We start from the raw sequence: 17,067 nt of genomic DNA, 5'->3' as shown, positions 1-17,067 counted from the left end.
AACCTGCTAGTAGCCTAAGTGAAGCAGCCGCATTACTCTGTCAAATGCAACAGCCGTGGGCAGTCGGTTGTAAGACTACGGTCAAGTGAGTCCTCACTAATATTTCAAACTAAACAGGTTTTCTAGATCAAATCCACCACCTCTCATACTTTGAATAAATTAAAAATACACACAAAATGGGCCTATCACATCAATGATCGACCTGCTCATTACTATGTCCACCTTGTTACTGTGGAAAACGAGGAAGACGCTTTTTGCTTAAATTAGCCATTATCACTTATGTCAGGGGTTCTTACATTTTGTTTTTTTTGTTTTGTTTTTATCTCAGGGCCTGACGTTTTCACTACAAAGTGGACCAGAGCCCATTCACATATTAACACTGTATTGAATAAATTAATTTTGCTTTTGGTTTGATTTATATTTAATAAATAAATCAATTCCACCTGATCTTAAAAGCTAAAACCTTGCCAAATAAACATGATGATGACGACATTATACAATGTAATAAGACATTTATTTATTACATGTATGTGAACCTGGAAATAAAACAAAATGCCAAACAGGTCAACAATTCATGAAACAAATCAAACTGCAAGTAGAAATTGAAAGGCTCAAGTCAAGGTTAATAACACAAAAATAATTAATAATTCAATTTTACTACAACGAAAGAGAAAAAAGGGACTGATCTAGTTGTAAAGAGACAAAGATAGTATTTTTATTCTTTCTAGAAGCTGATGCTGTATGTCTAAGGTCATGTCCATGATACGGTGGCTCGCAGTGTCGTTTGAGTGTTCTTTGCAGCAGCCCCTCCGATGATCTCATGGCACATATATACAGTGGCAGGCCAAATCAATTCAGTGCTTCAATGTATAGCATTACTCCACACATTGGGCTCTCGGGTCCGCCTCATTTCCTCTGTTCACAAACCGCATGCTTCAGGAAGTCAAAGCTGTACTTGCACAAACATTTTGACTTTTGGGAGGGGGTTGTCACCTTTATCTTCCTTTTTGCATTTTAAGAACTTCTCCATATATTTTGCTAACTGCAAACAGCAGGCAGACTGTCTTCTTCTTCTTGCTTTTTGAGGCTGTTTAAACAACTCCCACCAAATGGTGTGAAGCTGTATTGAGACTGAGATTGTCATGGACAGGGAACAATAACCAAAAGTATTTTGCGGCTCTTAAGGTGTGGCTCGCAGCCCCATGGTTAAGAATCACTGACTTATGTGATGCTGTTTATACTGTAAGTAACCATAAGAGGGTGGGCATGCTATGCTTTAACACATCTGTGAATCATTCAGAAAAATGGAAGAAAAGGTTGATGACAGACTGATATTTATTCTGGTTTTAATTTTTTAGATTTCCTTAAAAAAAACAAAAGAAAACAAACAACAACAAAAAAAAAGAATTCACATTCAGGATATTCATAAGGATTTCTGTGGGAGTAATGGGGGTAAAGACAATTCAGGGACTTACTTCAAAGACTTTAAGCATTAGAAAATTAGAATTAAAAGGACATCTCGCTATAATATTATGAGTAAGGCTATAATGAAGAGGAACAAAAATGCACAAAAATGATGGCATTTTAGGATAATTGTGCTAAAAAAAAAAAGGAGAGAAAAAAATTTCCCGAAACATATAATTTATTTCTAAGGTAAATTGGGATTAACAATGTAAGACAAGCTTTTAGAAATAATGTGATAGTGTATTTTTATACATAATACACTCAGTTCTTTTGTGGGGACTCAAATGACACAGAGTACTAGACCTGCAACAACAATGGCTGTTAGATGAGACAGAGGTGCACGTTAGACAAACTTAACTTCTGTCAACAGCGCAAAATATCAAAAAAGAGTCAGCTGATACTACTGCCAAAACAATCTTCATAATTAATTTTTTTGTGAAGAATAAAGAAAGGTGACAGGTGAGAAAGGTTGTTGGGACCAAGAAACTTACAATTAAAGAGAATAACAGGAATTATGAATGGGTGCTTGGAAAAAAACCCCCAGAAACTTTAGGTTTTACAAATAAATTTATGACTAGTTGTGTTTTTCATACACAAATCCATCTAATCCCAATTCAGATATTGTTTTTAAGAAAAACACCCTCTGCTGTGGCTCTAATGTATGAAAACCTGTCAAAAACACATATTTGAGTGTGAAAGGTTGAGATGAAAAACTACTTTGAATCTCATAATCAGACAGTTAATTCCATAATGAAAAGAACTACTAAAATTAAACATTTATTGGAGGAAAAGATGGACACAATGTAGAGGGATAAAACTAGTCCTGTAGCTGCATGGAGATAGAGCTACTTACCCTAACTGACCAATCAACGTTTACAAGATAAATTTTAGGAGTCATTAATACTAAAAATCTTGGAACAATGGTCTGGATGACTTGTTACCTTTAAATATTTGTAGGTAAATATAATCACAATTTTAATTGTAATTTTAGATAAAATACATTGATGTTCCATTTAATTACACCTTAGTTGTGGGCTGTATTATAAAGTGTTACCATTTTTTATCTAGTGTGTTAAGTACACTGATTTTATATGTACTGAAATGTGCTATATCATTGCATTGTCATCTGAATGAACCATAACTAAACTCATAAAATAAAACGATTAAAATAGATTTGAAATATATGTAGAGTGATGTGATGTGAATCTCTTTCAGTTTTCCGCAAACTTCTTTGTCAGCCTCAATATTTAAAACATTAAAAGATAAATATGTCTTACAGAAATAAAAGTCCACAATCACTTATAATGACATTCACAAAATCAAAGTCAAATGTCACCAAACAACTTTTAAAGGGACCAAATAAAAACAACTGAAAATGATTGAGACCAAATCGGATGGTTTTTTGTTTTAAACAGCACTTCCTCTGGTAAGACCTGTTTGTGTCCAGGTTTCTGCAGTTTCTACCTGGTCAGCAAATCTGAAACATCCAAAAAAAGGTTTAACAATGAGCAATAAGGACCAAAATATATATATATTTTTTTAAATGTAAAATATTCTATATAATACTGATGATGACGTATAAGAATTTACCCAGTTAGTGATGTTTCATCATCTGGAGTGCCTACAAGTTTATCATAATGTTTCTTCACCATCTCAAGCTCTGTTGAAACATCTGAAAAACAAAACATTTTTTGAATTGTTTCCTCCCCAAGAGTGACTCACGTAATAGTGTGTGTGACTGTAAATTATAAGTTAATTTTAAAAATAGAGAGACAAATAGGTAAATACACTGTGCTATCAGGTTTCAACGATAAAGAGAAAAGGAAGGAAGCTTTATCAAATGTAAATACAGCAAATTGTCCTGTTTACCTGGGAGTAAGCCCCCATCAGTCTTGAATGAACGTTCAATGGATTCCTTCATAGTTTCCTCCAGAGTCTTCAGGATTTTTTCCTATTTTAAAAATGGTTATTACTTATCACAGATCAAAATATTGTGTTAAGTCAAATACAATTACATTTAGAAGGTTCTCAGATACTGCATAAAAACATAAATGGAAACATATTTTTGTGTAAGTCTATTCCAGTTAAATATGGAAAAAGCCTTCATATGTTCATCCCATTTTTTCATAAAACATGACAAACCATCAAAGTGTGCAATTTCTCCAACATGGTATTTTTTGCCCTCTCAAACATGTCCTCCTTTGAGTGCACGTGGTCCGTAATAGTCTCCCTCATGTTGTACAGCGTGTCTTTTCCACTAAATTCTGCAGCCTCTACAATAAGACAGAAAGCTCCAATCAGATTTCTCTTTCTGAATAATGATAAATATAAATATGTGTTTTTGTGAATCTCTGATCTTATTTCTTACTCTTGTAGCCTTCATCCATAATGTCTTCAATTGTCTCTGTCAGACTGCTGTAGACTCTTTTCTTCTGTTTCCGCATCGTTCTGTTCAGTTTTGCCTTAATTTTTTCTTCCTTAGAGAACAAACATGAAATATGGATGAACATCACTTGAAATCACATCAAGCCATAAAACTAAGGTTAATTTTTCATGTTTTCCATTTACTGTCCATTATGTCAGTAAAGTTTCATCTCTTACCTCTGTCTTGAGAAATCTGAGCTGCAGTTCAGCATTTTTGTACTTTTCAAACAGAGAATCAGTGTTAAGTGAAAATGTATCGATGACTCCATTGAATGCTCCACGTTCTGAGTCATTTCTAAAACATATAAACATTGTGGTTATTAATGGCAGAATTGGCAAGTTTATATGTTATGATTACATAGCTTGGATAATATTATGTGACTGTTTAGAACTTGTCTTTTCTTACGGGAAGGTCTTTCTGAATTCATCATCAATGCTGTCAATCAGACAGGAAGCCAACTTCATATTAAGGTTAATTAGGGTCCCTTTCTTTGGTTTGTAGACGCCACCATTCTTAACAACACACTTCAGTACCTTGTGAAAAGCACCACCCTTCTTTCCCTAAAACAGAAAAGAAAAGAAGAAGTATTTAAACACATATTCATGTAAAATATGTTGTTTTGTTGTAACTATATTTAAAATACATACACGATACAAGAAGTTCTTGAGTTTTTCTCCGTATGATCCTTTGGATTTCTCAACGCCATCATCAAGATACTTTTCAAAAGCCGTATAGGCGTCTTCCATTTCTTTGTTGACATTACGAAGTTGGATGTTCGTGTTTTTCTCAAGTTCTGCACACACCTCGGGTTTTTTATCATCCTGAAAATTTTTGAAGGAATAAAGTCAGAAAAACAACTTGTTCGTATAGATTTATGAAATCAATTGATTTTAAAAGTCACTGTCCTGTAATAAGAACCTGAGAAGTAAAATAGAACAGCAAAAATAAATGAATCAATTAATAAATCATAAATTAATAGATTATAAAAACAAGATACTCGAAAAAATTTGGAAATCTCAACATGTAAGAGAATGTGTATCTTTTAATGCTGGGCATACACTCTGCGATTTATGGTCCATTTTGAGACGATTTTTCAGTCGTGCGACCGTTTTCGGGATTGGTCCAAGTTTTCCCCTAATCGTGTGTCATGCATCGTGTAGTATACGTGGGGTAACAAGAAGCGATTAATACCTCACGATCAGTTCCCGATCTCGTAAGAAAATCAAACCTGTTTGAAATCCTGTCGCTCGTTGCGAGGGTGTCAACGCAGCCTCTCACACTGCGCACACAGCTCCATCTTTCAGAAGTGAAAAGGTGGAGCAGCAGCACGGCAGTGGAGCGTGTGATCTGGACATAAGCGATGGAGGCACAACTTGTAGAACTTTGGCAAGCTCATCTGAGTCTTTTCGATGTGGCCTCACAAAATTATCACGACCACAACAACCGTGAAAATAGTTGGATGGATATTGCTGCTCATTTGCAGCTGCGTTTTTCATTAGCAATTTAGTAATGTTGATGGTGGTGGTGTGTGTGTCTGTGTGAGTAAAAGACAGAGAGGGAGAGATAGATTTTGTGTTATGTGTTATGGACGCACAGTGTGAGCACATCAGGCCATATAGTGTGAGACCCTGCACCGTGACCTACGAACTTCTCACCCCTGCGATTCAATCGTACAGTTTGCGCAGAAGCTGAATAATGCGACTGAAAAAAATCGCAGTGTATTCCCAGCATTAGTTGACCTTACCACTCCTCTGGAGTTGGCTCCGTGAATCAGAGACAGAATCCCGTGAGCTCCATTCACATAGTTTACTGTCTCTGAGTGACAGTCATTGAGATCTTGCAAAAATCCCTGAAGTTGAGGTATTTCTGTTGAGAAGAAATTTCAGTGCCAGTTTGACATTACTTAAATTCAAATTAAATAATCCTTCTTTCAGTCAGAGCAAACTAAAACAACATGTGCATTTCAGCTGTTTATATTCTGTTAGCAAAACGGAGACTTCACTCACCAGTTTCATCTGGATTTAGATGCTTCCCTTTTAGGAACTCTTTGGAGCTCACTGTGAACACTTTGAAACTGTCATCAGTGAAGTGTTTCTGCGGAAAAATGATTTAATTTTAAAGCATCTTTGCAACTGTGGAGAGTCTGTATTATTTTCTGTAAGCCTATAAAACTCACCTTAATCTTGGTTCGCTCGTTGAATGCTTTCCTTACTCCATCCTTGGCTTGAATGTTTCTTTTAACTATTCGATCATGGATATCAGCTGATGAACTACAACAAATGTGCATATATGTACTGTTACCATCATCACTATTATTATCACCATCATTAATCTGGGGCAGGCTGGGTGGTTTTGATTTACTCTTGGGCTACGTCCCCACGTACAAAGGTGTTTTTTCATTTTTTAAAAATCGCATCGACGTGTGCACTTTTTAAAAAATATCTCTGTTCACATGTAAACGCAAAAACAAAGTCAAACGCTGTCAAGAACATGCCAACTCCTAACTTACTAGAATTATGTCCTCTTTTCTTTTCAAGTGCCTTCATTATTTCAAATGTTAATAACTAAACTGTATTTTGGATTTTATCTCACTAGCTCTTTTGGCCAGAGTTTATTCAATAAAGAAAGAAACTGACAATTTTACATTTGTCTTAGTGATTTATAATCATGAGTCACAGCTCTCTGAAATACGGCTGGTGTAGACTCACAACTAAGAATGGACAAAATGCATGCATACATATATTTAATTTAAAAAAATTAAATTTATTAAAAAATGAAAAAGGCATTGGTGTTAGGACTTGGGTTGTGACAGCGTCTGTGTATTTTACTCTGACACCTCTGTCTTTCTAAGTAGAAGGGCAGTAACTGCATGTGTACATGTAAGCGTGTAAAAAAATGCAGATAGTATTTTGTTTCTGTCTCCCATTTTGAAAATTCATCAAATGTAAACAATCACGTGGCGCACAGCGTGGCGTCATGTTTGATGTTGCGTGACTAACTCCTCGTATTCCTCGTCCACGGGTAAATGCAAAAACTGTTTTCGAAAATCTCCATGCTGGCAGGAGTTTATAAAAATCTCAGTTTTCAGTGATCCAAAACGCCATTTACGTGTGGATGAAAAGCCCAAACCTATAGAAAAAGCTATGTTTTCAAAAATACCAGTGTAGCTGTGGACGTAGCCTTGGCCTTTAGGCGGAAATGTGGGAGGCTCCCTTTCTGACCAAGCTGAGCTTTCCCTGACTGTCGCACACATATAACTCATTGTCATCGCCTAGATTGTATTTAAAGACTGCCTGTGGCACTGCATCTCTGCCACCTACGGTGGTGTTCTCCACTAATTCACCAGTTCATATTAGTTTATTCAGTTTATATTTTTCTTTCATTGTAAATAAACCTATTAAACTTCACATCAGTTGTGCATACATAAAAGCTGCAATGATGCCAGTTGCAACTCTTTCTCCTCCTGCTCTGTTATTGCTCACCAAGAGAGCTTGCTGTCCCTCTACAACTAAAAAAAATCTACTACCTTTGCCACTCTCCACTATTCCACTCCCTCTCTCTTTATTACTCAGTCCACCATATTCAATAAACTTTATAAAATTGTATCTGCATCTCAGACTCCCTTTGACCCAAATGTTCTGTATTATTAAAAAAAAAAAAGGCTAAACTCTGTGTTTCATTCTAGCCTGCGTTTATCTTACATGGAAACACCCTGTAGTTGATCAGCATTCAAAATGTACTTACAGATCATCTGAATCATCAAGAAGATCAGACTTGGTGCAGATAAAGTGAATTTGCTGACATTCGCCACCATTTCCAATCAGACTACTGACACTTTCCAGGATCTCCCAGGCCTCTTTCTCTGATGCTGCTCGGTTAATTTCAGTCACAATCCACACAGTAGAACACTCTCCAACTATCTGAAAGGAGAATAACATGTCTCAGTGCTTCATTGAAAGATGACTGTTTACAGAAAACACAGTATAAGCAAAGAGCAGTAAATGTGAATTACCCCTTTCCACATCTGATCTCTGCTCTTGTTACAGTCGCCATTTCCAGGAAGGTCCACAAGTGTGACATGCTGGAGAAAAGGATTGTTTGGCACCCTGACAGTCACACACTTCACTAGTGGCCAAAACCACTTTTTTCCTTCATTGCCTTCTCCTTGTTTTGACTCACTTCTTGTGTACTTGACAAACTGTGCAGAAAGTTCATTAGCCTGCAATAAATAGTAAAAGCAGTGCAGTTTAATTTCAGTCCTCACAGAATGTGCTTTATAGAATTCATTAAAAAGTCAGTGACATAAAAAAGGTTAAGTAATTAGTGTTCAGTTTTAGATTTAAATGATCAGATTGTGTCATGTACAAGCTTCCCTTTGTGTTATATTGGACCAAGAAAAACAATCAAATCCAAAATGAAAATAGATTTTTATGATTTATTTAATTTTTATTCTCTATTTAAATCGTGCTATGAACACTCTTGTTCTCAACAGCCAGTATTACTATTAGCAGAGACTACTTCATGTCGGCATTTTGCACAGTTGTCCACTTTAACTGACTGTCAGACACTGATTTACTTTGTGGCCACTTTGATTCAGTCTTTGCTGAATTTGCTCAGCAGTGAATTTCTACGGTGCGATTTAAAGTGTAAGAGTAGGTTAAAATAGGGAACTGATCACTGTTGTGTGATAAGGGAAAAGGTTCTTACTGCGATTATTTAAAATAAAAACAATCATGCTCTACATCACGGACCTGGACCAAACTTGGGTCTTGTTAACCAGTTATTACAAGAACAGATTTATTTTTTCTGGCAATGTGATCATCTAAAGATCATTGTGGGATCTCAGTAAGATCTGTTTTGTTTTGATCACTGGATCTGTTTTCAGTGTTTTGTTTTTTGGACTTTTGAATCTATGCTGCATGCTATTTTCAGAAGTGAGATATGTTTTTAGTTCTTAGGCTACGTTCACACTGCAGGTGTTAATGCTCAATTCCGATTTTTTGATCAAATCCAATTTTTTTGTCTGCGTGTTCACACTACAAATAAAATGCGACAGCAAACGCGCTCTAGTGTGAAGGCTTAAAGCGGCCCGCATGCGCAAAAGAAGACTTCACACACAGCGCGCTCTTTAGACCCAGAGCAAACAGTATTGTTTGACAGATGGCCGTTAATATAATATTTACATAATAATGTAAATAACCTAATAAATATCCTTATTGCTGTTTTAGAGAGGAGCGGTGCTTCAAAGGATAGTTGCAGATTTCTGTCAGAATCTACAGATTATACAGTACAAATAAAATGTTCACGTTTCTCCAACGTTGTCTTCCCAACAGTTTCACTGACATCTACACTGGATGGCCAGGAAGCGACCGCGATGTCTTCTCGGGCGCTTCTCCGGCGCTGATAATTGGCCTCTGTCTTGTGTCGGTGACGTAAAAGACGGATTTAATGCACCGTTCAAACAGCAGTCGCTTTCTAAAACATCGGATATGTATCGGATTCAGTACCACATACAAAAGTGACCCAGATCGGATTTGAAAATATCGGATTTGCACCGTTCACACTGTCACACCATGATCGGATATGGGTCGCATAGTGTCAAAAAAATCGGATTTGATGCGCTTTCGCCTGCAGTGTGAACGTAGCCTTAGTCTTTTGTTTATTTGGTCAGTTCCCTTTTTGTGTCCAGGTTGTCCTAGTTTCACCTGTGTGCCCTTCCCAGCATCCCCTGTGTGTTATAGTAGCAATATGAGTTTGTCTTACTGATTCACATCTCAATATCTTTCGCCTGGATTGGAGAAATTCTGGAATTTCTTTGAAATATTTGTTCTCCATGAGGTTTTCAGAGGACTTCTCTTTCCATTCTTCTCCATAAAGTGCTGACAGCTTTTCAACAGCATCACGATAATCTTCGTCGCCTTCCTTTTCCTGATTTTCATTATTGTCAAGAAGCTGATGAAATGACCACAACTCATCTTTCCACTCCTACAAAAATAGATGACAAGCAATTTATTGAGGCATGTACCCAGCCTTAAGCTCCAAGAACTGCACTATAACAAATGATTTAGTTTTAAGTACAAATCAAACTTTGAGAATTCATTTTACCTCCTTTGTGATGAACTCAATTTCTGCTTCATACTTGTTGTGTGCGTTAGCTTCCACTTTGATCATGACTGAGGTGCAGGCATTGATGCTTCCTGAAGGTAAAAGATTCTTCTCTTCAATGATGGCATTTATCAAAGAGCTCTTTCCAGCCCCGGTTTTACCAAAGACACCAACCAGCTCCCTCTTGTCTGTCTCCAAATCACTGATCTTTTTCCTGATGAACGAGATTTTAAATATGGGTTAAACAATTCAGTCATGAAAACATTTTATGCACGCTTTAAAAAAGAGAGTTTCAAAGAGAGTTATAATCATGGTAGTGATCATCAAATGAAATATCACTAAATATTTTAGTTTTATACACATACACCACTAATTGTTTACTGTATGTTGTTTTGATCAGCATCTTCCTTTTTGTGTCAGTTAAAGCTAAAATGTTTCCCCCAAGAGTTGGTAGATAACAGGAACAGCAAAAAATGTAGTTAAGTCACCAAAACCTCCTAAAAATATCAGTCTTTGTTGGTCTTAACTTTGATAGTTTTATTTTACTAATAAATCATTCTGTGATCTATAGTTGTACTGCTGTTAAGTCAAAAGTATAACGTAAAATAGCTAAACAAAGAACCAACACACCAAACAGACTGACACAAGAAACTAATTGGTGAATATGGAACCAAACTATCATCTGGCCGAGTGGTGCGACACCAACAACCTGCTGCTTAACACCGAGAAGATCAAGGAGCTCATCGTGGACTACAGGAGGAAAGCTGACCCACATCCACCCATCTACATTAAAGGGACGGCTGTGGATTATGTGAGCAGCTTCAAGCTCCTTGGAGTCCACATCTCCGAGGATCTCATCTGGACGACCAACTGCTCCAAGTTGGTCAAGAAGGCTCACCAGCGCCTCTTCTTACTGAGGACTCTGAGGAAGAACCACCTGTCCTCAGACATCCTGGTGAAATTCTACTGCTGCACCATCGAGAGCATCCTGACTAACTGTATAACAGTCTAGTATGGGAGCCTCTCTGCCTCGGACCGGAAGGCGTTGCAGAGGGTCATGAAAACCGCCCAGCGCATCGGTGAAAGACCACTTCCTGCCATACAAGACATCTACAGGAAGGTGTCTGAAAAGGGCTGGGAAAATCATCAGAGGCCCCAGTCACCCAGCACAAAGACTCTTCGACTCCTGCCCTCTGGGAGGCGCTACATGAGCCACAGGACTAAGACCATCAGGTAGTGGTAACAGCTTCTTCCCCACAGCTGTCAGACTCCTGAACTCTGACCCACATTAAACTCATGGACTGAACATACACACACCTACAACCACCTATAACTGAACACACATACAATGGACAAAACAAACAAATGGCCAACTGTACCCTCATACACAAAATAATAACATGGACCGGTTCAGGTGGTGGTTCACCAACCTTACAACCACTAGCACTTTATATAACCACTGTAGAAATTACCCACATATCTCACTGATCTGAACTGCACTACTGTAAATGCTGTATAGACAATCATTCTGTACAATACAATAATTATAGTTCTACAACTGTTTACAACTGTTTATTAATACTCACAATTGTATATCTACAATCAGTATAGTTCATATTTCATATTTCTGTATAGTTTTCATATTTTTAACCATATTTAAATCCTGTTCATAGCCTGTAGATAGTTTGTACACTCACTACAGCCTGTACATACTTATAGTTATAGCATATTCATAAAATACCTTCATACCGTGTACATTGTAACATACCCATAATTAGGGATGGGTACCATCTGACATAAACGGTAGTAACCAGACCGAAAAGCAGCGCACATTTCGGTGCTTTATTTCGGTGCTTTTATTCCCTGAGCTGTGATACACTTCTAGCCAATCATTTTACGTTTCCGAGGATAGTAGGCGGGTCCAGGTACATACGTTCTTTTAGAGCAGAGCTACAGATTAAAAATGCCCAAGGCGAAGCGGTCAAAAGCCTGGCTGTACTTCACAGCAAAATATGCAAACTCAGCAGCCTGCAACAAGTGCTTTAAGCTGATACTGTGATACTGTCAAAGGAGGTAACACCTCAAATCCGATGAAACACCTGGCGACGCATAGCGTTTTTTTTAAAAGCCCAGAAATGCACCGTATTTGATAGCTTGGTGCGAGACCTCACACCGAGCGCATCTACTGCGGGTGGGTTGCCTGTTATCGGACCCGGAGTTAGCATTTAATTTTTCTGATTTCGTATTATAGGGACGTGTTGGGTGGCCAGAAGCGTAATATACCGACGATTTGTCACATAGCATAACATGTTACGCTTTGGGAGTGAGAACGTGTTGTCTTTTCATGTTTGCCTCGGCTCTCTCCAGGTACTTTGGCTTTCTCCAACAGTCCAAAGACGTGCAATTAGTGCATTTAGGTTAATAAATCCTCATCAATGTAGTTACTCATTCCTGTGACTGTATCTTGGTGTAACCAGTGTGACATCCATAAAGTTTGTTTGGACTGAATCATTTTAATTGTTGTGATCATGTGAATATACTGCTTATTTTTGCGTGTGTCAAGACTCTTGAAAAGGGACCATCTTCTCTGTGTGACTCAATTACACATAACTAGCAGTTTTTGAGGATGTTTTACAGATATTTTCTGCATTTTTGGTTTCTTTAAAAACAACCTCTCTTTGATCTGTTTGTGAAACTGTCACATGATCAGGAGTGGAACCAGGCCCATACATTACAAAATATGAAAAAAATTAATACTCACTTTAAGAAATCACTGAGTTTGTCTTGGTCATTTAGTCTGGCATGTACAAATGTCATGATGCTTTTCACATCAGACAGTATGATTGATTCTGTGGACAAAGAAAGGCAAAAACTATTTAAAACAAATAGACTAGAATAAACAGAAAATGTAAAATCTCATGTAAAAAAACAAACAAACAAAACAAACCTGTGTGAATTAGAGTATATCAGGACCATAATGTGACCACTTACCAATCAAACTTACTATACCATACATCAAGCTGACTGTTAAATTTTGACAACAGGCCAAAGAAAAAGTAATTTCTAGCATCAAAGATGAAACTGGCATGTTGGACAAATTGTGCTGCACAGAAATTTAACCCTATAGTGTCTTAAACTGTGACACTGTTTAGAAAGAGACGTAAATACCTGCAAATCCTGGCATAGACAGACGCTGTCGCTTAGCTGGTGACTGCAACCTGCTGGCATCACTTTGAAGATCTGATTTTCTCTTTCCTGATTGTATAAAAACAACAAAAAATAAGAACAAAAAATAAGAACAAAAAATGTGTTTCTCTCAGCATTGAAAGTTATTCTTAGTAAAGTTATGTAGATTGAAAGGCACCAATATTTTATGCAAACACAGAATAATATGAGATGCAATAAATACGATACATGTGTCTCACCTGTATCACTTGTGGATGGCAAGACCTGAGGATGAATATGAGTTATACAGGAAATTATTACTATTTGCATTGGCATTACTCTTTAACAACATTTGAAGGACACTAGCATACAAGTTTTACAATCAACAAACTTAAATGCAGTTATATTTATAACTAGCAGACTGATGAAGAATACATTATAAATTACCTTATCACAGAATTGGAGACTTTGCTTCGCACCCTTAAAAATCCTATAGCTAGCCAGGCCCCTTTAGCCTGTCCAGTCAAAGGCTAGCTCCCTCTGGCAAATTGTCCCGAACAGTCGGGTAAACAAGATGACTGGGTGATGGTGAGGAGGAAGCATAGTCTTAAACAGAAGTCCCCGGTACACCACCAACCTGTTCATGCATCTAACTGTTTTTGCCCACTTGGCAAAACACTCGCCAGGAATCAAACTCTGGTAATTGGTGATTCTGTTCTGACTTCGAGGAGGGGGCCTAAGGGTACATCTTTCGCCATCTTAGAATGCTGTAATTGCAGCCATTCCCCAACTCTCTGAATGGTATTCATGGCCATTGATCAGTGGGTTTTGGTCAGTGGTTGTTGATCAATGGTCATGAGAATTTGCATAATTAACATTAAGGAACTGACCTCCCAGCCCATTGTTCCTTCACTGGACTGGTTTCAGTCATTATGCAAATGCACTGCAGTCAGCTGAAACTAAAGAGGTCACTTGGATGAGTGACGAAACGGTTCTCACACAAAACGCTACGTCCAGATGAACAGAATCAAGTTTTGGAGATTTACTTATCTGCATGATTGATGCATCAAGACAAAACGATAGAAATAGTAATTACTCAGATTACCAGTTACAGAAAAAAAGTAAAAGAGTTGCTTTTAACGCGGTTTTTCCCATCACTGATTATTACTGCCAGTGCATTTTTAAATATACAGATAAAGTCACCTCTGTTCACTAAAATAGCAATGATTGTCAAAGAACTTAATTACCTTTAACAGCTTGAGGTTCTTCTTGAATCTCATTCTTGGTCCAGCTTTTGTGATCAAATTCTCAATTTCTCGATCATCAAGCTCAAAAATATTTTCTTCATCAATTTCTTGATCTGTAATTAAAAATAAAGTTGAAGAGATAAAGATTATTCTCAACTTACTTCACAGATCACATCAGAATCAATATCTGTACCCATCAGGGATTCACGTTAATACTTTACCTTTAAATTTTTCCACCCACTCACTAAGCCCCCATTCAACCAGTTTGGTTCTTACGAAATCATCCATGACCAAGAAATGTAAGATAAACTGTAAGATAAAATGCAATATTTAACCAGACAATACTGCTTTACTGGTTAGACATTCGTGATCGACTTCTCCTTTAATGCACATATAATCAGAGACAGTGATATTAAATTCAGATTAAAAGTTCAAACTGCTCACCTTTTGTTAGAAGTAATGCTGGAAAAGGCTGCTGAGGGAGATCTGAGGGAAGCAGTGAGACACAAACAGGAAACAGGCGGGAAAAATAAAAATCGAGCAAAAAGCAAAGTCCACAAACAGATGCGGTTAAAAACAAACTGGAACTCTGTGGCTCAGACTGCACAATTGCAACTGCATCTATACATAAAATACAAAGGTAAATCCAACATGAGTAACGCGGGAGCAGGAAAAGCAGAACGGAGAACTGAGAAAGGCAGGAAGAGGAGGTGTTTGTGCAGCGCAGATGGGCGTGGCTGGAAGAGCGGTAACACCCTCCCTCGGAGCCCTTTTTTTCCAACAATGAAACGATGTTGGGTGATAAACACTTTTTAAAAAAAAGCCTAATAATAAATACCATCTTTAATCCTTAAAAATACTAATAAAAATATAAATTGCCACTCTTTTCTGTTACCGTCATCAGCCCATGAACCATCCCCCAATAGATAAAATACAACTGTTAAGTTGCATATTATCTATTATCTTGTATCTATCATCTTGTTTTATAACCCCCAAAACACAAACACATCCTCCAACCACACACACACACACACACACACACACACACACACGCATGTTTTGTTTTCAAACACCATTGCAGTGTATTTCGCACCTCAAACCTTTTGTAAACAATAAAACAAATACAAGTAAACTGAAACAAATTACAGGTTGCAATAAAATAAAGTACAAACTCTTTTAATAACAGAAATCTTTATGGTTTAATTTATTGTACGTGTAGTTTTTTTTAACTGTGTAAGAATATTTAACATTATGCTATCAATACATTTGAAAAAATGCCTCTCTTCAAAATGGGTTTAAAAACATAAACAGCTGTGGGATACTGTTTGTCCATGATTTGGACAGCCCAGTGCGGGCTTCTGGCGCAGGGGGATACCTACCTTGGCACTAGGGCTGGTTATCATCACTGATTTCTAGAATCGGTTGGATTCCAATTCGATTCAATTTTTCCTCAGACAGTCAGAAATATTATAATTTTGATCATTTATCAGTACTGATACTTCATCAGATGTTTAAGCATATGCAATATACACAGCAGATGCCTTTGTGTCAAAGTAACTAAGGATAAAACACAGAAAAACATGAAGGAGATTTTCCTGGCCTGGCTTTTCCTTAAAAATATTCTGCAGTGGATCAAAAACTGAAGAAAACCGTTAATCAACATATGAACATTACCTGATGCTCTTTGAGGATAATAGCTTGCTTGGTATAATTAGAGAGACTGTAGATTGCATAGTGGGAGGGGGCTGGGGTGCAGGGCAGGAGAACAGCTAACCCCCACCCCCTGGACTGGAGGCCACAGTTACAAGCCTGTGGGAGGGCAACCCTCCAGGGCAAAGAGGAGAGTGGTGGAAAACTACTGAAGAGCATTCCCCCCCCCCCCACACACACACACACACACATTCACAGATCAGCCTTAGGTGTGCTGATCTCCAGATGCATCTGTAAGGAAGAGGTGAAGAGTGGCAAATCCTGCAGCATCATAAGCTGTGAGATGTCGTCGTTCAGCACTGATGGCGTGTACGTGCCATCAAGTGAGAAAGCTGAAGACATCGCACTGATTCTCATGCATTTCGTCCACGCTTTGTGTTTACATCTTTGCGTGGAATCCGTTTACCTGCTCTCATTTGCTGATTTAGTTGTTTGGTGGTTGGTGATATAGTTTTCTTAGCTTTAACCTGAAATGCACAAGATTAATTTGTAATAAATAGAATATATATGATTATACATGAAGTATATAAAGGAATGTATATTCACACGCAAAAGAAACAAAGGATGGGATACCCATCTTCTGGCCTTCTTCTTCTTACCACATTTGGTTAGAGGAAGAAGGGTGGGGGAGTAGAAGTCATGCATACAACATGGCCAAATGGCTATCAATGCTTCTAAGGGGTCACTTAGGAGCATTCAGGATTCTTCCTCTAGTTTCCTGCATGATCAGTAAATCCAGACTTGGAAGTTCACAGTTGGAAATTACAGCAAAAAAAAAAAGCCAAAGGATTAGGTGCTGCCGAACACTGAACTTACGAATGATAATTTTTTGCCTTTTTTCTCTTCTCGTACAATGTTGGATTACCATTTCAAAGTAATTGGAGAACACTATAGAGTTACTTTGCTATTGGATTATATTGACAGGGAACAGAAATAAATGCATCTTCAGGC

The 17,067-nt window shown here is 37.6% G+C and overlaps 1 protein-coding gene across 1 annotated transcript; it reads right to left on the bottom strand.

Annotated features, from left to right (window-relative positions):
• Positions 1-1,375: 1,375 nt before the first annotated feature.
• On the bottom strand, positions 1,376-15,117 carry LOC308411163 (nuclear GTPase SLIP-GC-like). The gene is made up of 21 exons (XM_080904936.1): positions 14,851-15,117; positions 14,628-14,715; positions 14,407-14,519; positions 13,420-13,444; positions 13,163-13,249; positions 12,756-12,843; positions 9,995-10,208; positions 9,653-9,874; positions 7,902-8,108; positions 7,634-7,809; positions 6,066-6,159; positions 5,896-5,983; positions 5,634-5,755; positions 4,537-4,710; positions 4,295-4,449; positions 4,066-4,183; positions 3,833-3,941; positions 3,607-3,737; positions 3,334-3,415; positions 3,055-3,136; positions 1,376-2,941 (listed from the first exon to the last, which is right to left on the bottom strand). The coding sequence occupies exons 2-21, from the start codon at positions 14,692-14,694 to the stop codon at positions 2,872-2,874; spliced, it is 2,424 nt and encodes an 807-aa protein (XP_080761062.1). The 5' UTR covers positions 14,695-14,715; positions 14,851-15,117; the 3' UTR covers positions 1,376-2,871.
• Positions 15,118-17,067: the final 1,950 nt, after the last annotated feature.

Source organism: Rhamphochromis sp. 'chilingali' (assembly GCF_963969265.1).
Source record: "Rhamphochromis sp. 'chilingali' genome assembly, chromosome: 15".
Lineage (NCBI taxonomy): Eukaryota > Metazoa > Chordata > Actinopteri > Cichliformes > Cichlidae > Rhamphochromis > Rhamphochromis sp. 'chilingali'.
This window is presented reverse-complemented; position numbering and strand designations above follow the sequence as displayed.

What these genes read in the sequence shown, in the direction of transcription:
- LOC308411163 (XM_080904936.1), bottom strand. Translation starts at nt 14,694, where the DNA reads ATGGATGATTTCGTAAGAACCAAACTGGTTGAATGGGGGCTTAGTGAG. An exon ending in ACGAGCGAACCAAGATTAAG is followed by an intron (nt 5,984 to 6,065) that starts GTGAGTTTTATA and finishes ATTTTTCCGCAG; the next exon opens with AAACACTTCACTGATGACAG. An exon ending in GATGAAACATCACTAACTGG is followed by an intron (nt 2,942 to 3,054) that starts GTAAATTCTTAT and finishes TGGATGTTTCAG; the next exon opens with ATTTGCTGACCAGGTAGAAA.